This window comes from Gavialis gangeticus, unplaced genomic scaffold (assembly GCF_001723915.1).
Source record: "Gavialis gangeticus isolate Ggan-Ray unplaced genomic scaffold, GavGan_comp1, whole genome shotgun sequence".
Classification (NCBI taxonomy): domain Eukaryota; kingdom Metazoa; phylum Chordata; order Crocodylia; family Gavialidae; genus Gavialis; species Gavialis gangeticus.
Genome location: NW_017729032.1, coordinates 162,097,069 through 162,121,175, shown reverse-complemented (window position 1 = coordinate 162,121,175; position 24,107 = coordinate 162,097,069). Strand labels below are relative to the sequence as shown.

Below are 24,107 nucleotides of genomic sequence, written 5' to 3'. Positions count from 1 at the left end.
TTATAAATTGGTCTGTATCAGAACTCATATTGTTTGACTAGGCTCAGTTTATACTGTAATTACACTGTCATTCAGCATGTTTTGTGCTTTTCCAATAGAAATTTCAGTATGTTAAAACATATATTCTCTCCTTTAGTCTCTTCTCTTTTTTTTTTTTTTTGTCTTCCCCAAATGGTCCTCCCTTTGTACAAATCCCTATGTTGATCTTCCTAATTTGCAATTAGTAAAGTTGTCCAGCCTATCAATTTCTCAGGAATCAACTAGGAGAGAAACATCTTTTAAAAAAAATATTTTGACACTACACTGAATGGTCATATCCTGTATGGAGCACTTAACCTTCACTCCCCAGGGTAAAACTAGTGTAGGAATGAAAATCTGCAGGATTTTTTCCAAGATATAACCATTGCCATAAACTAAACAACAGTTAAAAAGGCTTTCTTAATTGCACCAGGTGGTGATGTCGTGTAATTGGAGACAGACATTCTTATTAAAGTCTGCATGAAAAACAGCACTTTTTTAAATTAGATGCTTTTCTAATAGAGTTTAAGAGTTTAAATAAAAGCAAGGTTCATTTTTCTGAAGGATTTACTTTGGTTATGTATCGAATTGCCTCATTAATGATGATGCAGGGTGAATCAGCAAGAAAATATTATTGCAGGATGTGTTCCGTTTACTCATTTCCCCTCCACCATCAGTCGTTCAGTTTTACCTGTGTTGAGTAATCAGACCTTGTCCCATACGTTATCCCATACCTGAGGAAGGATTTGGACATGGTTGCTTTACAGTGTTCAGCAATGGTGCATAACATCTTAGGATATCTTTTTTGAACCTGCAGGTGACATATACAATCAATAGTTGCTTTGGTTACTTAAACTGGAATTTGTCCTTGACACTGGAATTGCCAGTCAATGGAGTTATCAAACCCTACTATGAACACCAAAAAAAAATTTTAAAAGACCTTCAGAACCTGGTAACATGACAAAATTAGAGTGCTTGTGGATGTTAATAAAAAGAGTGTCATGCAGTTAAGCTGTCTTTATTTTCTTTTTGTTTTATATTGTGGGAAGTTGGCAGAGTTTGCTTCTTCTAGTTAGCATACCTTTTACAGTCCTTTTGGTGCTGTTATTTTCCAGTATTCCTCAGTACCATCACTGACTGAGCAGAGCTCTAACTGTATCACAATCTTGCACAACACTGGAGGTTTTAACACAAATATAACACTGTGTAGTAACTCGGAAAAGGCAGTGTGGAGTTCTCCTTTCCTCAGAGCAAGTAATGCACCAAAGTGAAAGAGTTACTTTCAGGCCCGACCGTCTCACGTGACTGCACAAAACCCTGCCACAAATTCTTATTAGAGTCTGGCATAAGAACAGAAAGTTTACTCTAAGGAATTCAATTGATGTGGCTGCATAGTCTTTACCAATACTCAGGAGCTGACTAAGCCTTTATATTATTTTAATTGGTTCTCATTTTGTCTTTGTTTCAAATTTGTTGGTGAGGTGACCACTGTTCTTTACAATTGATGATATATATTTTGGAACAAATAACTTGACAGCATGTCTTTTAAATTAAAGGCTCTAAAGTTGTTTAAGAGATTTAGGATATTTTCTCATGCAGGGCCATGATCTGCTGCTGTTTTTAGATGAGTAACATTACCCTTTACTGCAGCAGTGACTTTGCCCTACAGCAGAGGTGTCATACAAACAGCCTGTAGGCTGGCTCTAGCCCACAGAGCCATGCAGTCTGGCTCACAGGGCTTATAGAGAGGTCTGGGATTTGGGGGTGGGGCCTTCTGCCAGCACCCAGGGCATGGAGCCCCATTGGGAATATATGGAGTGGGGGGGCTGAGGAATGGCTGGATTAGCCCCCCTCCCCCTGTGGCTCACTGATGCTGCTTACCCTGTGGCCAACATTGCATCCAAATCCCACACAAAAGGAGTCCTGCAGTCCAGAACCAGATCAGGCAAGCATGTTTGCCACCCCTGCTTTAGAGTCAGGACTTTGCTTTAATTTATATTTGCAACAATTACAAGCTGCATGTTCTAAACAAATATGCTTCATGCAATACAAATTAGTAAAACAATTTAATAGTAGTTTGTAGGTCATTAAAATGGCTGCATCTATCGCTCCAGTTAGGTAACATGTATGCATTTTAGCAGCTCAGAATGGCAGAAAAGGATGCAGTTTGAAGTCCACTTTTTACAGAATTTAGTGTTATTTACAGTTTCTTTAATTCTGTTCCAAGCTGACTAAACCTTATTTACTAAGGCTAAGTACAGACCACCAAAAAGGCCAAGGCTGAATCTATTCAAACTTCTCAGTTTAGTCTAAGCTGTGTAGAATGAACCAACAAGCAAGTGAACAAACATTCACTTTTGATTCCAGAAATACAGCCGCATACCTGTAGTGGCCCAGGCCAGAAACTGGCCAGCGGGGGCGGGGGGGAGACAGCGGGTGCTAGAGCACACCTCAGCTGACGGAGACAGCTTGAGCCAAGGCTAACCTACCCACCCTGCAAGGGGGAGGGACGGGTTGCAGGGGAGGTGCAAAGCATCCTGGGATGCTGGGAGACTGAGTTAACTTTGATTCTGGAGGGGCAGAAGTTCAATAAACTGATTTAGCCTAAATTAATTAAGTCTGATACTACATCCATCCAGATTTATCTTAAACCAGTTTCACCCATTTTAAAAGTGGTTTATGTGCACTGAACTCCTGTTTTGTTACAGATTTGAATGAGTTTCCAGTCAGTTATACTAGTTTATGTGTAATTTCTGTCCCTAGCCAAATAGTAATATTATCAAAAGTTCCTAAGTGACTTAACTCCCCTTTGCAAAAATCAAATTGCCATTAATTGTCAAAGACCTTTAGGCTCCTAAGTGCATTAGCTACTTTTGAATATGTGAATTAGAAACCTAAGTCACTTAGGATAAAAAATTTAAATATACCCATCGCTAAAATTATCTGGCTAGCATACCAGTTCTCTCTGGCATCTCAGGCCCTAGAGGTAGACCTACACAACTTAAGGCTTTGCTCTATAAAGGCTACTTCAGCCCAATGACTTTGAGGAGTGTGGCTGAGGGGTGAGGGTGTCAGTGGTTGCATCTACACAAGACATAGTTCGATAGCTTGTTATTACTGCGCAGCAGCCTCACATGGCACAAAGCGTGATGTGATGCTACTGTGCAGTAGTAATGACCTACTGCGCAGGCAGCATCACCTAAAAGCTGTTTGGCAACACTACTGAGCAATAACTCCAGTTACTGCTCAGTCACTTACAAGCACTTGTATAAACAAGTACTAAATGACTGTGCAGTCAGCGTCTCATGTAGACATGGCCAGTGGGTAGAAAAAAAAGGGGTGAAAAGCATTAGACCTTCTTGCCTTCTGTTCAGAGAACATGCATGTGCAGGTAACTGCTCCACATCTCACATTTAGTTTCCCTGATCTGTTGCCCAGTGAGGTCTTCAAAGAGTTCAGGGGTTGAGTTGCATCCTGAGTGGTGTCAAGTCTTGAATCATCTTATTTTCCCTGTACATAATACCAGAGGTCATCGATTTAAATAGCACTCCTATTGTGTTTCAGGAGCTATCTAGCCACTCTGCTGGCTTTCTGTTTATTTCTACAGACGTGTGGAATGAGTGCAGCTATGGAGTCTAAGCCAAATATACTTCTACTAATGGCAGATGACCTGGGTATTGGTGACATAGGTTGCTATGGCAACCATACTATAAGGTAAAAGTTCTCTCAGTACTAAATGTGTCTATGTAATTGAACTAAGCTTTTAATTTATTTCTTTTAAAAAAGCATAAAATAAGAAGGGCTTCTGCCTCAATAGCAGTCCAAGACCACTTCACTTCATGCATACAAATGCCTTCCTTAAAGTCTGTGGACCCATTCAGATACAATTTAGCACAGATATGTGTGGACTTACTGAAATAAACAAGATAAATAGAAACAGGGAAAGGAAGCAAAATCTGATCTAATATTATTCTTGCCACTTTCTCAGTTTTAATATATATTAATTCTCCAACTACTTGCCTTATAATCATAGAATCAATGAGTCGGAAGGGACCTAGACAGATCATCTAGTCCGACCCACTGCCATGGGCAGGAAGGAGCACTGGGGGTGGCAGGGGTCATAAGACCCCAGCCAGGTGCCTATCCAGTCTCCCCTACATTATGTTCTAGCCCTTGCATAACTCTTTAAATATATCTTACTCTTCATCTATTTATATCTATGTGCAGGCCCCACACTTTCCACACTACACTTTTCCTCTGTCTCTTATTTATTCTCTTTCTCCTTCCTTCCAGCCACATGATGCCTCTCTGACCTGGATCATGTGTGTTGGCACTGACTATGTACTGCTGAGGCATGGCGCACATATACTCTGCCCCTCCAGGGGGAAAATCTCTGAGACTTGACCTGAAGCAGAAGAGTATTTGGAGTATATCTTCAAAACCCATAGATACTTTTCACATTTCCTCCTCCTCTTGGGAAAACAGAGTCCTTTGGCAGGCAATCCTTGAGGCTTTTGCTTGATGTGATTGTGCTGGGGTCACAGGGAGGAACACTACAGTCATTCAGAACCCACCTGCTGGTGAAGACAGGAGGAGCTGGGAGGCCAGTTTTCTTTCTGTTGCTTCCACATACAGATGTCCAGGGAGAGTTAGCATGTATTACCTTGTAAATATATTATTATACACTACAATAGATGAGATGCATTCCTAGCATAGAGTTCCAGGCACCAGAGAAAAGGTTTAAGGTCAACGAATTCTGAAATACTAGGATGCAAAATAGTTGCTACAGGTCATCTTTGCAAATCTTAGACTGATAAATCAGATCTTCTTTATATTCTGCTTAAACTTGTTACTTCAGGAGTTTCATGTTTGCAGATCACACAATATTTAAAGCCAGTGGCTTGATGTAGAGTTCCCACTACAAACAATATTTTCCTTCAAGGATGAATTTCTCCAGCCTTAATTCTCCAGCCGTTAAAGTCTGTTCACCTTTTGAAAGAAACACGTTACCTGTCATAAACCTGATGAAACAGAAATGCTCTCAAGGATACCATCTGAAAGACTTATTTGTCTCACTTACCAGTATGCTTCAATTTCTTTTAAAACATTTCACGTTTGTTTGAAGTTTGTTTCAAGTTCATCCCTCAGCTTGCTACCCAGCTGCTTTAACATGTCTCTGTTTTTTTTAGGACCCCAAATATTGACCAACTTGCAAAGGAAGGAATAAAACTCACTCAGCATATTGCTGCAGCTCCTCTTTGTACCCCAAGCAGAGCAGCCTTCCTGACTGGAAGATACCCCATCAGATCTGGTTGGGCACATACGCAGTGATACAATGCTATATAAAGATTCTAATAAGAAATTAATAATCTGATTGCCAATTTTGAAAACCCTGTCTATTATTTTACTCTATTTTCAGCTGCTGATTAACACATTGTCATAATACCTTTGCTACATGAAAGTCACAAAGTCATAGGAGAAACAAGACATCAGTCTATTTTAGGTCAACAGGTTGCACAGGAACAAAGGGCTGTTATCAGATGTGGCTAAATGTGGCTTCTCACCATGATAACTTCATGCTAGAGAGAGGACAAAATGTTGTAGCTTTTCAAACCATTGCTGATGGCTAATTGATTTTTAAGATCCTGTCAATCTCTTTAAGGGAACTTGCCATGCTGCTGCTGTTTTTGCCTGGGTACATCCAGATACACTCTTATTTGCTTCTTGGCTGCAGAACTACATTTAAAGAAGTTTCCTCTGAATGCCAGAACAAAGTGTTTCAGGATAGCTCTGGCATGAGTTACAGTTTGTCGGATTCTACATTTATCTCTTCTTGCATAGCACAATGTAAACCAGAAGGGGCCAGGCTTCTGAGGCTTAACTAATTTTTATGAAGAATTAAAGAATTTTAGACAAAAAATCTGTTATATATCTATTTTAGATACCCAATATTGATTTAAAAATATATGGGGGTCATGTACCATATTTTAGATATGTAAAATATCTAAAATATATGTTCCTAGTATTATAACATCAGAATGTTCCACAATCTTTAATAAAATTGTCCTCAGCCCCAACATAAATAAATGCTGTTATCCCCATTTTACAGTTGGGAAACTAAAGCACCATGAGATAAGGTGACTTTTGTAAGTATACAGAAGCCTGCGATAGGACAGGGAATTAAATCCAGGATTTACAAAACCAGATTAACACTGTAATTTCTTGGCCATTCTCCTTGTCTGATGCTGAAAGTGGTGCCAATCTGGTTTATCTGTCACATAAAACTCCTTAACTATCTCATGTAATATACATGTTGCAATATACAATGCAAATTCCTACCCTGCTCCAATAAACTTTAATGTATTAGCTTTTATTTTTGGATCTTGATTTTGTTTATTTGCATGCTTAATTTTACCATTGTGAATAGTCCCATTGGCGTCAAAGAAAGGGAGCTTTATGAAAAAAAGGGGGGGAAGCAAGTAAAAAATAACAAGTTTATTTTATCATATCCTGCAGGCATGGCTTCGGATAATAGGTATCGAGCTCTTCAGTGGAATGCTGGCTCAGGAGGACTCCCTGTGAATGAAACCACTTTTGCCAAGCTGTTGCAAAAGCAAGGTTACACCACAGGACTTATAGGTAGGTTGAAACATTTTGTATCAGGAGGATTTCTGACATAAATGTACTGGTCACAGTACCTATACATAGTAAAAACTGTGGGCTACTGAGGCTTGTGTTTTTGTTATTTGATAATGTAAGCATATCACCAAACAGATTATAAATTTTAAAAAAGGTCCATGAGGTGGCATGATTATTATAATTGGAACATGTGAGCATTGTATTCAGCCTGGGAGCCTTTCCAAACTTTTAACAGATCTCTTTCAATGCTCCCTTTTATGTATAAATGTATATCCAACAACATTAATGGCTTTAATTATTGCATTTAACTTCACAGGGCAATGGCAAGGGCAAGGGCAACTAGAAATTAGCCCAAAGGAACCTATTAACTGCAAGTAGGTGGTATCTGACTGGCTAATATAACATTTTGTTTGGTTAGAGGGCCCAGCTGTGTTCAGAAACAGCTTGTTCTATTTCAGGGTTATTCAGTAACATTTATAAAACACTTTGAAAATGTAAAGTCATATCTAAGGCCTACGTCCCAAGAGCTCCTTTGATTTCACTAGAACAGTGATTCTCAACCAGGGTGATACAGCACCTTGGGTACCAGGAGATCCTATTGCCAAACAATATTAGCAATCTTAGGTGTGCAAACACACACACAATTCAAAAGATAAGCCCAAAGATTTCAAATAGGAATCTGTAGCATCTAGAACACTTTGACCTGTTGTGGTCAGAGCTCTTTGCAACAAAAGAATTGTTCTATTATTTTTCCATAGTCAAGAAATGAGGTGCCTTGAGTCTAAAAAGGTTGAGAACCACGGCACTAGAAGTTGGGCACCTAACTACTAGGCCTGTGCGAAGCAACTAATATTCACTTCAGATTCAGATATACCCAATTCAGGGGACAGTGATTCAATTCGGTGATTCAAATCACTGTCCCAATTCGATTCAGCCAAATCTGATTTGGAGATTCGGCAGCTGCCAAAGCCGCCAAATCTCCAAATAGAATAGGCCCCACCCGCTCTCCCAGCACAGTCAATAACTGCCCTGCCCATTCCGAGTGCTGGCTCTTTAAAAAAAAGGGGAAAAAAGCCCCACACTAACCAGCTCCTGCCAGGCGGGAGCAGGGAGGGGAGGCAATCCCCACTGCAACATACTGCCCTGTGCTGCATGGGGGCTCTGCCACAAGCCCCTAGAAGCTCTGATGGCTGGTGCAGCAGCTAGTGAGTGTGGGGATTTTTTTTTTTAAAGAACCAGGAGCTGGGGCTGGGCAGGGCAGCCATGGAGGAGTAGGGGGGCTGGGAGAGCAGGCAGGGGGTGGGGGCTTGTGGCAGAGCCCCACAAACAGTGCAGGGCAGTGGGGGGCAGTGGGGATGGGGCCTGGCAGGGGTCCCTCCATAGTCCCCTTCCCCCTCCTCCAGCCTCCCCCACCTCCTACTTACTGGCATGGAGTCCGGGTCCAGCTCCCTGCAACAGCAAGTGGGGACTGCCCAAATCTCCGAAGCTCTCTGAATCTTTTCCAAATCAATTTGGAGAGCTTTGAATTGATTTGGACCTTTTTGTTGGTCTCCCGATTTGATTCAGATTCAGAGATTTGGCCACTAAACTGGGCTGAATCTCCTCTGAATCGAATCAGCACTCAAATCTTTGCACAGCCCTACTAAATACTGCTATGGGTTTGAGCCTAAAAGTTTCATGGTAAAAAATGTAAGTCAAATTATTAGTACTGGGCCTCTCACCCACTAGTGATACTCAGTTGGAAAAGTAGGCGTTTCATTGCATACTCTTTCATATATTCTGAGGAGGAAAAAGTGTGTTGAAAAATCCCAGATTTTATGTATTTACATATATACTATATTAAAGCAAATAATAAATATGAGAATATAAGAGACAAGAAGAAATGCCAAATAGAATGACATAGAACCAATAAATTGTGTTTGTGGGCAAACCTTCCAGAATAGAGACTATTTTGTCTTTTCATTAGAATATTTTAAAAACAGTCTACGTGCACTTACGTAAAATCTTAGCAATATAAATTGCAACTTAGGCAGGCCTATTTTCTTCAGATATTCAGTGGACCAGTGTGTCAATCCAGTCCAAAAATTGCTATCCAAACAATTTATTAGTCCTCTATCCCTTTAAGCTCCTGTTGCTTTTGATCTCAGATGTACATGGGTCCATGCAAATCTCAGGTAACTGTAGAGCAAAAATAGTGACTCATTCTGCTTCCCTTTCTTCTTGCTTTTCCCTTCACACTTCTTATAAAAAATGTTCCAGTATCCATGCCTATATGCAATATTCATAGAGTCAGTCAGCAATGCTTTATTTCCAACAGAATCACACTTCCACCAATGTCTGAAATTATGTTAATGTTTTGAGAAGCACATGTTTCAGTGGAACTTGCATGGTCATTAATGAAACATTTCAATGATGATTCTTTGACTGAGTTTTTCTTTTGTCTCGCTCTCATTCATGCAGTTTGGCCTCTGCTCATTAGTAATTGTACCAAATCACCTATTAGATAAAAGTGCCAAAAAAGCCCCACTGAAGCGCTCAATCTATACACATGTTGGGCAAGCCCGTCAACTAACACAATGCCTCTTCTGGGCATGTACTGAGCTCAGCGCAGGGATTCACCAAGTTTAAGTAAAGCACTCTTTTTTTTTTAATGTCTGTAAGCAGCCTATGTCCCTACTTTAGGGAAAGGCCTACATTTATTTAGGATTGATCTTGAGCTCATTTTAAATCAACCCAAACTCTATAACATCTTTTCCTCATGTACAACATACTTTTAACCCACATCAAACTTATCTACATTGCACTTCATATTTTTAAATCAAAATTCTCTCATGCCATGTGAAGCACAGGTCCTTTAAAAATCAGTCTCTGGAATATTTATGTATTTTTGTCTCTTACAGTCAGTAGAGATGGCATGTGAGCAAAAAGAGGCCTGAAGTCAAAAATAAGGAATTGTGAGATTGTCACTAGCAGAGTTTCTGTGCTTGAGGCCAGCAGTAACTAGAAAGGTTGTGACACTGCCTGGAGGGATGGGCAAGGAAGCAAGCTTCAGCAGCACTAACCTTATACCTAATACTTTGAATAACATCCAGTCTTGGGGTGAACTACTGCTGGGGATCTAGCATAAGAATTTATGCTATGGATGGTCAACAGGCATGGGTTTGAGGCCAGTTGTTAGTTATCCACTGAAAGTTAGGGTCAAGATACCCTTGGATTACCATGAAACATTCTCTTGTTAGGCAAAGCTATGGGTCTTCTTCATATGATCTAATACTGTTCAAAATTGGAAGATTTGTGGATTGATATTAGAAAATGGATTAAATGTTTTTATAGAGAGATATCTGTCCAGATTCTTTAAAGAAATGCCATACTGTTCTGACATGTGACAATGATAATCACTTTCAGAGTGTGGACAGAAAAATAAAGTACATCAAATTCAAAAGGGGCAAAAACTTATTGTGCATCATCTATTCTGCATAACTCTGAGTCTGCAGTTGACTCCTCAGTGGATGTCTTTACACGTGCAACTAGGGAGACTTAATAAACTGCATTGCAACCTGCCAACCTGGGGCATGAGGGTGCTCTTGTGCATGGCTAGCCAGCAGGCACCATTTACAACTGCGTTGTGGCAGAGTAAATAACTCTATCGTAGAATAGTACTTGTGTCTAACAGTACTGTTCTATGGAAGAGTTTAATTAGTTTACTAATAGCACTGCATGTGTAGATACTAATGTTTTACTGAGCAGCTAATTAGTCAGCTTCACAGTAAATGTCTTGTGTAGATACACCCAGTAAGTGAAAGATAATCTGCAGTAGTGGTTTACTAGAAGTAAAAGATAATCTAACAATAGCAGTTTACACTTTAATGACAAGGGGCTAAAAGTACCATGGTATAGATTTCCCTAACCATGGGCTAAGGTGGGTGTCATGGGGATGAACAGAGGGGAAGACCCCAAAGAGCCAGGGGAGAGCCCCGGGGTCAGGACCCCTTGGAAAGAAATGAAAAGAAAAGAAAAGAAAAACTGCTTACCTGCAGCAGGATCCATGGCAGAGCTAGAGGCGGGACCCGCATGGCTCATTAGCCATGTCTTTATAAAGTTACGGCCGCCGGATGATGTCAGCCGCAGGAGCTGGCTGACGAGAATAAAAGGGGCCACCGGCAAGGAAGTGGGGAAATCAACACTGGCAACAGCACCAGCAGGAGATATCGCACCGGAGTTCCTGCAGGGGTGATGGGAGCCAGAAGCTGATTCTCCTGGCAGGGAAGAACACGGCAGAGAACGTGGCAAGCCAGAGACTGCTGGCTGCTGCGTGGAGAGCATAGAGCCGAAGGCAACTCTTCTGGACCGGGAACCTGCAGAAGAGAGTAGAGGGGCGCAGACAGACTCTGACATTAGTCACTACAGCAGAGGGGCCACAGGGACCGATGTAATTGATGGCACCAAACCAGGTGGGACCATTAAGGGTACCGGGGAAGCCGAAGAGGCACACCAGGCGGGAGACGGGAGGCAAGGGCAGCAGGAGAGGCTGCGAAGGATGGCCCTTGGTGATGTGGTGTGGTTACAGCAAGGGACAGGTGGACAGACGCCCATTGGAGGATCGCCAGTGGCCCAAAGAAGCCCAAGGTGGGACGACAAGAAAGAGGAATGGTGGTGGAGCCTACAGGAGACACCGACCCCCTACTGAGCCTGAGATAGACCTTAGGATTTGGGCGAGTGGTTAGCAGCCAGGCCAAGGGAGGGGCCTGGAAGAGGGGACTGAGGGGTCCCTCAGATTGTATCTGTAGTTTTTCTTGGTTTAGAGTTTGTGTTTCCCACTTTAGGATGGGTTGAGGGTCAGAGCAGGCAGCCTCAGTATTATTAAGTCTCTGCATGTGTTGCTAGCTGTTGGGAAAAGTGGCAGTCTTGTAGACCAGGTAGGTGACCGCAGGCTGCCCACAGTGTAGGCAGGGAAGATATCACTTGCCACGTAAAGGGAGTCAGGGGCTCAATGGTCAGGAGCCTGGCTGAGAGGACAACTGTGACCCGTCAAGGCTGGGTATAAGGGCAAGGTATAGGGGAGGTGGAGCCTCGCAGAAGATCACCCGACAACTGTCCCGTAGTCGAGAGAACCCCGATAGTCAGACACCAACCACTGAAACAAGATCCGAAGTCGTGGCAGGAGAGATTGGGGAAAGACCACACTGGAAGGAGACACCCACTTGGCGTAACAGCGGGGATGGACGGGCGAACACCACCGAACCTCCAGGCCTGAGAGTCATGTGACTGGATGTTCGAGGCCAGACAGGCACAGTGAGAACATGAAAAATTGCACAGAATAGCAAAACATTTCTACCCTTTTCTAACTTGATGTAATATCTTTCTTTGTTCACAGTCTTAGACTTCTTGTGTTACTATGACTTCCAGCTCACTGTTTTGGCTGCTATAGAAGTCTTGTCAGTTGCCAGAGTTAGATTAGGAATGGACATGTTTTAAGCAAAAATAAGCTAAATGGGATAAAGATAAATCACTGACCCAAATTTAAATACAGTATGTATCTATAACATCATCCATAACCATATGTTACCTCAACACTGATTATTTTACCATAATCTTATCTTGAGTATTCCATTTTACATTGCTTTTGTCTGAAAACGATTTTCTACTATCAACAGTGTGAACTATTGATTAGTTAAAACTCAACAACCAGAGGTACATGGTGTGACTATTTAACTTGTTCCTATGTTATTTTATTAGGATACTTAAAGCAACCTATTTTTATCTCTGTAGGTGGCCTTGTTCAAAACACAGCACAGGGAGTTTCATGATAAAAGTGATGCTATTGAAAATGTTGGTTTGAATTTGCCCTGCATTTTATTTTATTGTTGTCATTAAATAATTCTTGCTATTAACAAAAATATACTGTTTCTTAACAGAGAAATTAATAGTAAGTACATATATTCAGGACTGCATGCTGGTATGTGTTTGGCAGTAGTAAGTCTTATATTATCATCTTAATGGTTTTGGAATGAATTTGGAGATGTGGAATGTTATGTATAACATCTCTATAAATCACGTGTATATAGTCCTAGATAATAACATGAAGAAGCCATTGATTTTGTCTCTGAGTTTTAGACCTGTATATGGGGATATATTTTTTCAAGAGCAATTAAAAATTGTCACATGAAATCACTTCCTGGTTGCAATTAAGAGCAATACTGGCACATAAGATCCTTTACTAAGAACCTGATCTATTTTTATCTTTGTAGACATGACTGGTAGCATTAGCTATTGTTGACTGCTTCTTTTTTAATTTAGCTTGATTTTAGTAAACAACCATCAATCCTTCTGGAACATCATGTATGTGTGAGATGTCACCAGGACCTTTGACACCTAGGCAGGAGTATGGAGCAGTGGAGGCTGCCCAGACCTTCAATCCCCTTTTTAGACCATTGAGACAATATCCAAAGGCCAGAATGAGTCCAGATGTTGGGGCCCTCAATGGCTGTAGTTATATGCACATCCAGGAATCAGAACTTGGTCTTCCATATGGCAGATAAGGATTCTACAACTGAACTACAACAGCAGGTTATGCCTGATTAAATATTTGGAAAAAAGCAGCCAAAATGGAGTGGCCATGTCTGAGAATAACACTAAGAAAAATATATAATTTTGTTTAAAGAAGTTTGGAACTGCGAGATGAAGTTCAGAGGGGTAGACCATGCTGTGCAATAAGACTGGGATGGGAAGCCTAAGCTGAGGGAATAGTTAGGTCAGGAGAATGAGGCAGGGACCTGTGTTGAAGAAAAGACAGGACTGGGATAGGCATAGACTGGAAGGGAAGAGGCCAAAGCAGTAAGGGTTGGAGAAAAAAAGCACAATGTTTTTTGTTTAAAATAGCTGCCTTATATGTTAATAATTCATTTTTTTTGAACTTTTAGGGAAGTGGCATCAGGGTGTGAACTGTGAATCCCTCAATGATTACTGTCACCATCCTTTAAACCATGGATTTGACTACTTTTATGGCATGCCATTTACTCTTCTAAATAACTGTCAGAAAAACAAACTTCCAGAGCTAGATGCAGCTCTTCAGGCCAAGCTCTGGTTTTATACTCAGGTAATTGCCCTTGTTGTGCTCACTGTTATCATTGGAAAACTTGTTGGCTTGTTCTCCACCAGCTGGAAAATAATCACCTGCATGGCCTTAGCTGGTTTTCTTTTTTTCACACTCTGGTTCTCAAGTTATGGCTTTGTCCAATATTGGAATTGTATCCTAATGAGGAACTATGACATTACTGAACAACCAATGAAGTTGGAAAGGACAGTTTCTCTCATGCTGAAGGAAGCAGTTGCATTTATTGAAAGGTAACTGAACTTTGTTTTTCCGTTAAAAAGAAGAAATAAGTAAGAGCTTGAAATAGGTCCAGCTTTCTGCAAAAAAAAGTGACTGTTTCGAGACAACTGTTCTCAAATATTTTTGAACTGCACAACAAAGATATCTGCATACAGATTTGATTTAAACAATCCTGTAATATGAACTACTGGAGCTTTTCAAATGAGAGGTTTAACCAGGTGATGTATATGCCATGAGCTGGTTTTCAAGTTTAATTATTTGAAGAAAACAGTGAATATACCCCAAACATATCAGACAAGCTCTAAACTAAATATCTCTCTTCATAGAATCATAGGAAATTAAGGTTGGAAGGGACCTCAGGAGGTGATCTAGTCTAATCCCCCGCTCAAAGCAGGACCATCCCCAACTATGTCATCCCAGCCAAAGTCTATGGGATTGTGTGAGATGCAGGTCACTGAAGACTTGAGCTAACACTGGGTATACATGTAACCTAAATGGAAAGGTTTTTCAATGGGAGATGTGTTCCTAAGTTACTGACGGTATGTCTACACTAACTTGGGCAACACTTCTGAGGGTGCCCCTTACAAGCATTTCTGAGGGTGCCCCTCCAACTACCTACTTCTGCTCTATTCTGCCAACCCTGGAAATGATGCAGTGTTGGCCTGGAGACCATCATGTCAAGCACACCGGATACCTGACCATCATGCCAAGCATACCATATACAGAGAGTTTGGGAGTGATAGCAGGGGACACCCTGAGGGTGGCTTTATTGCCTCATTTCCAGGTTTCTCAAATTTTCCAACTGCACAATAATTAAATAAGTTTAATTCTTTCAAAAAACAAGCATAGGCCATTCCTCCTTTTCATTTCCTGTGTACTTATGTTTGCAGAGGAGTAGGGGTTAGATGGAGCCATGCATCTCAGCAGCATTTTCAAGTGCTCCGTGGAAGTGTTATAGGCATACCCCTCAATAGTACTGAAAACCCTATCCTATATAATGCACAAAAGTAAGATTTTTGTGGGGAATTTGTAATAGACTGCAGCATGGCAGCTTAGACTGTCTCTGGCAATCTAAGTGATACTATTGTGGTATGTGACTGCAGCAAACACTACATTCCAAAAATAGCCTACAGTCTGTTGCCCGTGTTCTTTGTCCTTCACTTTCTCTTTAAAGGATGCTTTTTACGTTTCCATACCTCCCACTTCCATTGCTACTAGCCCTACATCCCCTCCTTTTGCTTATAGACATATAAACTTTGTCTATCCAGCCTCTCCTGCTGTTTTGTATCAAACAGGCTTCTCTCTGGTCAAATATCACATTTCTTTTCCAGCTGTTCTTGTTTTATGTTCCAGCCAGCTGTTGCATGGCTGCTCTGTCTCTCTCTCTCTGACTATTATTCCTATTCCCACCTAGACATCATTATTCTGCATGAAAACAAGCTCTAATTAACCATATGGTATCTATCAATTAGCCCACAACATGTACTATTCTATCTCCTTTGATGGCTCATGCACCTGAATGCCCATGGGGGAAACAAAACCCCCATGAAGCACTTAGATAACTGTACAATTCTGTATGTGCCAGGGAAAATGATTTAGACAGTAGCAGCAGCACAAGGGAGTGTGAATCTGTAGGCCAGAGGCTAGGGAGGCTGGCCCTAGGTTCTGGTCCTATATGAATTTTACATGAATTGGTCATTGTTTTACAAGAGAAAAAATAAACCTGCCAGCAAGGACTGAAAACCAGGGATCCCCTTCCAGATCTGGGTCTCATTTCCCTTCCTTGAAGGGAATGAAGTTAGGAACCTGATTCATAGAAGCACTTTTGTAAATAGCACTATATATGTGTATATATATTTGGAAGATCTTTGTAAAAATTCGGAAGATCTTTGTTAAAATAAGTTTCAAATGCCTTCAACTTTTGAGACTGAGATTATGGCTCCCTATCTACCCAGGTGAAAATTGTACGCTCCTTGACAATATATAATGATGACCTTCAAACAATGAGATTTCCGTCTGCCGAGCTACTGTATATCATGTGTCCCTCTCATTTCTTTATTCAGCTTACAGTCTTCCAGGTCTTTATTTTCTCTTTGATATAAGTACTGAAAAACCTTAAATCTCAAAGAGGTAAGGCCCAGAAATTTAGATCTGAGATGATGTTACCTAGGAATTACTGTAAGCCTCTGAAGAACAAGTTCCCTTTGCAAAATATGCTATCCCTAGTGTAATTAATGCTTTCTGGCGTGGACACTAAGAGAAATGTTGCCCTGCATGGGCTAAGATGACATCTGTGGTGTTGCTGTGGTCCTAGAAAGAAAGTATGTGTTTGCATATATGAATATAAATGGTTCTAAAATTTCCAAGTGCACAAGAAATAAATAATTGTTTAATTCTTTAAGAAACAAGCATGGACCATTCCTCCTCTTCATTTCCTTTTTACACGTGCACACCCCCCTTTACACCACAGAGAAATTTCTTGGGAAAAGCAGACATGGCATATATGGAGATAATGTAGAAGAAATGGACTGGATGGTAGGTAAGTACTCTTTGTGGAAGAGACTCCCTTTAAACAAGTATCATTGGATTTTAGCCACAGAATACTAATGCTAAGTGTTTAAAATAGTAGAAAGGTATATTTCTGCTAGAAGGAAGAGGAATCATTATTTGTACATTAGCCATTTTAATTAATGGGCTTAAACTTTGTGTGAATTCATTTAATACTAGACATTACTCTCTGTCTTTCTGTTTATCCTAATTTTTAAGGCAACATTCTTGATGCTATTGATAAGGAAGGTCTGAAAAACAGCACTTTCATTTATTTTGCCTCTGACCATGGAGGACAATTGGAGGCACAAGAGGGAGAAGTCCAATTAGGGGGCTGGAATGGCATCTATAAAGGTAAGAAAGGAATGGTATGACCCTTTCAATCTGAAAAATGGAATAAAAAATTAATTTTGCTTGATTAGGGAGGATGGCATGGATTCAATATACAAGCATTATGTATTACCTGGGACTGGAAACTTCATTTCTCTGTACCTTGTCTTTCCATTGTATAAAATAGAATTATAATACTTACCCAAGAAGGGATGCCCACTTAAAGTCCATAAATCATTTCATGTTGTCCATACAGGAAGTGCCAAAGAAATGCAAAATATTTATGTTAAGCTAATTAATAACTCAATTTTTTGTTGAATGTGATGATAAAATGGAAGAATAAAAGAAATAAAACTTTCTCTTTTGAGAGTATAATCCGAAAATCACAAACTGCCCCCTAATATGGGCAAGCCTGTAGATGGTGATGCTTTACTTCAGAGCTAATTAGTCAACTCCGCAGTAAGGTGCATGTGTAGATGCACATGTAAAAGCTACAGAGCATCAGTGCCAGACATCACATTTGTGAATGTTTTCTTTTATTAAACTGGAGCTTGTTCTGATTTTGCAGTGACACTATTTTAATGTAGTAATTACACAATGTACCACCACAAGCAAAAATTTAAAATTCTAGGTCTCTGGCTTCTGAGACCACCTCCCCTGAGGGAAGGGAGAGAGACTCCTTCTGGCTCTTACATAGGCATCTAGGTTTTGATTCATGCTACTACATGGAGAGTAGCTTTCTTCACCAAGCTTTAGGATTGATAATGAGCCTTATGAGATTTAAGCCATGAACAAGATTACAACAATAAGCAGCTTAAAAGAAGTGGAAATGTAGTAACCACATTCAGAGTGTTCAGCTGTATCACAGTGAACCACTTTTCTTTGGCCCAAGACAATTAGAGAGATGCTTGGTATGTGGAGAATAGGTTTTTCTGTCAGTATCTGGCTGCTCCCTCTGTGTGTGTTGGTGGAAGGAAAGGGGGTGGGGAGAGGTATATTTGGAAAATGAATTTGATTGAAAGGGAAATGTGACAAGTTTATATAATATTCAAAAGGCAAGGATGTCTTATGGTAACATGAAAGATATTGAAATATGCCACTTACAATGGAAAAGCCATAACCTAAAGAAAGCCACACTACACAGCAACATCCTCTTAAGCCTGTACAAGGAACATAACATCATCCCAAGGGAACACATCATCTGCAACCCTCTAGCTAACACATACAGTTCCATATATGCAACACAAATATGTAGGAGAACTTCAGAAAAACTGAAAAAAATCTTCTTCACTTAACCTGCTTCTACATAGTTGGTCCAATAAGAGATATCACCCTAAGAAATTCTTGCCTCTGATGTAATTTCTAGACCATCATGGCTATCACCACCACTTTTCCACTACTGTAATATTCCAAGCATGTGTTATGGTCTTGAATTTCATAGGATAATTATTTCAAAACCACCAAAGTATGGAACTTCAATCTCATTTTTAAAAGTGAAATGGGCACTTAGGATGTAAGCTCCTAGGATGTCAAGTGTGTCCATATCTCCTTTTTCTTATAACCAAATACAACCTATCTGTATTCAACTATGAATTAAAATGAGGAATGAAGATTGTACAGCTTAACATTTAGAAATATTGAATATATTCTTTAGACTTGAGCATCCCTGCCCCTTCTATGTCTGTTGTGTAATAAAGTTATTTAGTGAAGAATGTCATCACCCTTAATCCTAAAAAAGCTACCAGACAGTGCACAGTAAGCCATGTGAAGAAAAAGGAAAAAAAATTCTTACTGATGAATAGAATATACTTTAAAGTTGTTTATTTTTCTACTCCTTCCATTGCCAAAAATATGAAATCCAGCAGATCTTAATGATACACATGTTCCTGATTTCATGGCTGGATTTTTTCTTCTGAGTTCTGTTGTGTGCTCTGAGCTCTGATGTGTGTGGAATTAAAATTTAACCATGAAATATTAAGCCTTAGAGATGAGCAATGTGTTACTGCCATCTGTCTGTAACTTCATATACAATACATTATATGGATAACTTCTAGAAAGATTCATAATTGTTACATGTTGCTTCTGCAGGTGGGAAAGGCATGGGAGGCTGGGAAGGAGGAATCCGTGTGCCAGGTATATGTAGATGGCCGGGAGTTTTACCTGCTGATACAGTTATTGATGAACCTACAAGCCTTATGGACATTTACCCCACAGTTGCTTACCTGGGTGGAGGAATAGTGCCCCAGGACAGGTATTGTAAAAATGATGCATCTTCGCTACATATAATCTTGTAATGATGACAGTGTCACTTCCTAGTTTTTTGCTATATTTCATCTCCTAGGCTAAGTACAAACAGTCAAAAAGCCTGAGGCTGAATTGGTTCAGTCTTTGCAGTCTAAAATGCCTGGATTGAACCAATAAGCAAGTGAATAGACATTCACTTGTGATTCTAGAAATGCAGCCACATGCCTGCAGTGGCCCAGGCCAGAAGCTGGGGGGCGCTAGAACACACCTCCCTGCTTGGCTGGAGTAGACAGCTTGAGCCAAAACTAGCTTGCCCAGCCTGTGAGGGGGGAATTTGTGGGGGCGATGCAAAGCATTCTTGGGTGCTGGGGGATGGTGAGTTAACTTGAATCTGGAGGGGATCTGGGACAGAAATTCAATAAACCCATTTAAGCCTAAATCAGTTAAGGCTGATACTACATCCATTCAGGCGTATCTTAAACCAGTTTTGGCCATTTTGAAAGTAGTTTATATGCACTGAACTTTTGTTGTGTTACAGATTTGAACCAGTTTCCAATCACTTGTACTGGTTTATGTGTAATTCCTGTTCTTAGCCGTAGTGTGACATACATGAGCTTTGATGCTCTGAACTTCTGCTGTGCTCAGGTGTAAGGTAAACTGTCACAGAGGGTCATAGCATGCAGCCTATGAAAGTCCTCTAAGGAAGGAAATATTAGGGACCTTAATAGTTCAATAAAACTAATTCTAAATTCAAATTGTTTACATACCATTAAAAAGGATGAACCTAATTCTCTCTCTCTCTCTCTCTCTCTTTTTTAATAGCATTTTATTTAAAAGAGATTTTAAATGTGTTTATTTCCTAACAACCATCCCAAATGGCCAGATAAATGTGTAAACAAATTCTAAATCTAGTGAGAGTTAGCACTAAGAGTTCTCAGATATACAGAACATAATAAATACTAAATTCATTGCTGCACAGCTTATCTTTTATTCTACTTCTTTTCATCACCTTAGGGTAATTGACGGCCACAACTTGATGCCTTTACTGCAAGGGAGAGTTCAACAGTCAGAGCATCAGTTCATATTTCACTACTGTGGGTCATACTTACATGCAGTGCGGTGGCACCAAAAAGACAGTAAGTATAAATACTCTTTCCAGGATGGATGCAAACTCTAGCAAATGTTTCCTGTTTGTAACTACAGCAGCATTAGTACTGTACGCAACAGCATCATCAGTTTGATAGATGTTTCCTGTAACATTTTCCACACACAGTCCAAAATCTGCTATGTCTAGGTATTGACTGATGCCCAAATGGAGAAGCCTTATAGCACAAGAGTATTTACAAGCTACGTAGAGAAAATGCATTATAGGTAATTTAATGAAAACAAAGACTGTACTATCCTGCATTCACATTTTTCATATCTACATTATCTATTGCCTTCAAAATCTGTGTCATGTATAAAGGGGCTAAAAGTTTGTAAAACTTAGATTTTTCATGGTAGGTGGTTTTGTCTGCATTTTGGGGGGCTTCTCTTAAAAATTGTCCTGCCATTTTATACCCTCTTCTAGTCACTCTATATGGCGTTTTTCCTTCCAGGCGGCACGCTATGGAAGGCTCACTATGTAACCCCAAAATTCCACCCAGAAGGTGCTGGAGCTTGTTATGGAAGAGGAATTTGTCCTTGTTTTGGAGAAGGTGTAACCCACCATGACCCTCCTCTGCTATTTGATCTCTCACAAGACCCTTCAGAGACCAATCCTCTCTCACCTAGCACCGAACCCCTATTTGATACAATAATGAGCAGAATAGAAAGAGCAGTAACAGAGCATCGCAGGACACTGACTCCAGTCCCTCAACAGCTATCTTTATACAACATTATATGGAAACCCTGGCTACAGCCCTGTTGTGGGACATTTCCTTTCTGTTGGTGTGATAAAGAAGGTGACAGTACGCATGACTCAAAGTGAGTGGCGGTTGACAAAAATCCTGTAACAGCGAATACTTTGCTACAGCCAGCTTTTAATAATATCATTTCTAAATAGCATGTTGTCTTGGGCCAAATTATACCTTAAATAGCCATCTCCTCCCTCTTTCTCCTTCCTGAGGAACTAAATGACTAAAAACCAAAGACTGGGCCTTAGCTCTTCCCATTTCTCCCTCTCCCACTAGTAAAATGTACTGTGGAAAGCACTTTCTACGTGAAAAAGAACCTGCAGAGACTGAGTTCCTAAATACGAATTTTGAAGCCTAACTTTAGGCATCCATTTTCAATAGAAAATTGGCCATAGTGCATCCAGATGTAGTGGTTTGAGGATTACAGCTGCTTCCTTTTCCCAGATCACCACAACCTAAAAGAGGCATAATTCATTCAGTCTTTATGTTTGGCTATGTTTATACAGCTGTAGATATGCATACCTAAAAGGCAGATGGACAGAGAGAGAAAGTGGTTTACCAAAAGCATTCTACAATTTTTCAACAGTTTTTGAACAAACTGCAGCTTTAATGGAACTAGAGCAAAGTAAATGATCTTAAGCTATGTAAAGCACAATATGGCTTTGTAATTTTTTTTTCAGTTGTACAATCATTACTAAAAGAAGAGGCCTATTTTATTACTGCGAAAGGGGTCCTGTTATAGTTTTGCTTTGTAATTGACCATTTTAGTCAATGGCACGAATAAAAATCTCTCCGATAAACTTACTTGGCATGTTTGTAGTCACATTGACTAAAGAAATACAATGATCATGTGGGGATTTATCACTTTAATACTGAAAAATAAAAGAACATTGATAACAATCTATTTAATTTACTGTTATAAGTTATTATATTTGTATATTAAGGGTCTCCTAGTCATGACTATTTTACTGGAATCAAACTCTTCCATGGTTGTAAATACATTGAAATTCACCAGGGACAAATTTGGCACTTTATTTACAATTCACACTGAAAAAGCCTGCATTTTTTTACTTAGTTTCGTCTCCACTCAGAACTGTGGTGTCTGCATGCTACAAATAGTGATCACAAGGTTAAGAAAAAAAACACAGGCATATAATGCATGAGAAGAACTAACAGTGAACTTTATTGTAAGATGGTAGGCAACCTCTGTAGGTCCTTTGCCTTCTTTCTAGGAAATTAAATACTTAACTGAGGGATCATCTCCCACTTACTGAGTTCCTCAGTCCTTCTCTTAGTTTGGGAGCATCTTTAAATTACTTCTTTCACTACAGAATATGTAGTACAGCTAGAATTTATTAAAGCTGGAATACCTAAACTGATGAAGAATTTGCAATTTAGAAAGTGAGAACTAGGAAATAGGAAATGATGTGTGTGGGGGGGGTGCACAGGCGTACACATATATATAAGACAGTCTAAGAGTAATCCTGCAAGCAGTTACTTACCTGAGTACTATCACTACATTGATTAACAGAAATAACATTTAGCAGAATTGTACAGAACTAGGAAGAGGATTATTTTGTTTTCTCAAAAATATCAAATGAAAAACAATGAGTGCATGTCCTTTCTCATCTTTTAGACATTCAAGTGTTCGGTTTTCTTCTTCACTGTTGTATTCATTTTATGTTCCCTCACTGATTATTTGTCAGATGAAAAAATAAACTTTGTTTTAGAAGACAGGAGTATGAAAGGAGCAAAGAAAGGAAAGATGGCATAAAGAAAGCAGTGAACTGAAATTCAATACCACCTGCTGGCATAAGATTGTCTAAATTTAGTAACTGCTACAAGGCTAGAGGCGAGAATAGGCACAAATGGCTCTAATAGATCAGATTATTAAAAACAAATACAAAACACTGCAGGCTCCAAGGGCAAAAAAAAAAATCATTTCAAGTGGAGTTCAAGTCAGCATACCACTACAAGGTTACAATGACTGATTGAATATCCTGGATGAAAGCCTGCCTCTGCAAAATCCATGTCAAATCAGAACTTTTTTCCTAGAGGCAATGAGGTAGGTAAATGATAAATAAAGCAAGACAGCGTGACATATTTTTAGAAAAAAATGTATCTTCTAAATTAGATATTCACTACTGGTACTTGAGATTTTTTCCTAAGACACACCAACACCAGTGGTTTTAACCAAGATGTTTGTTTGTTTGTTTGTTTGTTTGTTTGTTTAGTGATATCTTTTATTTTTGACCAACTGTATAGTTGAGAGAGATATTAGACAAGCTTTCAGGCACAAAGTGTCCTATTTGTACAACGCCTCTCCCAACTATGCAGTTGGTCCAATAAAAAGCATCATCACAAACTATCGCCCCTTACCTCTCCAAGATTTTCTGGAGCTTCACAGCTACAACAATACTCCATATTGTAATCATTGATTTAAGTTAGGAGTGCTGGAATAAATGCAGAAACAATCACAGAAATCAGATTCTGATGTATGCTCATTCTGATTGATAAAAATCCCTGTAACTCACTGGTACCAAAGATTATTAGTATCACCTTTGGAAAGGACAATCTGCCTTCTTCCTTAAAATGTGGCATAGTTCTCAAAAAAACTACTTCTAACCTGGGAGGTTTTGCAAGCTACTGCCCAACCCCAAATGTTGCATTTAGAAGCAAGATAGTCAACAAGTGAAGAACCACCTTTAAACATACCTATCCCTGCCAATATCCTGTACTTCTCCCACTGGGGGTTCAAGCTTTTAATCTTTGTGCTCTAACTTTGTATGCTGGCTTCCTTAAAATACCAGGTTATATTTGGTGTCCATGGGGTAATATCCAAGGTCTTCAATGGAAGATAACTTACACACTTGTCTCTTCATAGCAGTAAGCCTCCTAGACAGCCAAATTCTGCAGGAATTATGAAGATGTCAGGCTTAAGGGTGAGAGCAAGAGACATGCCACTCTTTTTATAGCAGAGCTGAGGCTCTCAGAACAAAGAGTAAAAATAATTTCTTCGGCATTGGTGGTTTGAGTTGAAGCTCTAAGAAAGGTAAGGTAAAAAGCAGCAGCAAATGGGATTTTGATTTTGATTATCTTTT

General features: G+C 39.8%; 1 protein-coding gene across 6 annotated transcripts in view; it reads left to right on the top strand.

The window, feature by feature from the left end:
• Positions 1-21,810, top strand: part of LOC109302672 (arylsulfatase D-like) — a 57,596-nt gene extending 35,786 nt beyond the window's left edge. For 5 of the 6 annotated variants that reach the window (XM_019524359.1, XM_019524358.1, XM_019524361.1 and 2 more), the window contains one exon: positions 21,026-21,810. In XM_019524359.1, coding sequence (XP_019379904.1) covers positions 21,026-21,080 — 55 coding nt within the window. In that variant the 3' untranslated portion in view covers positions 21,081-21,810. Of the gene's footprint in view, positions 1-3,582; positions 3,733-5,207; positions 5,330-6,534; positions 6,658-13,577; positions 14,002-16,392; positions 16,530-16,756; positions 16,892-18,955; positions 19,119-20,125; positions 20,248-20,709 lie in introns of all 6 variants that reach the window. The other variant, XM_019524356.1, reaches the window with a different exon arrangement.
• The last annotated feature ends 2,297 nt before the right edge of the window (positions 21,811-24,107 follow it).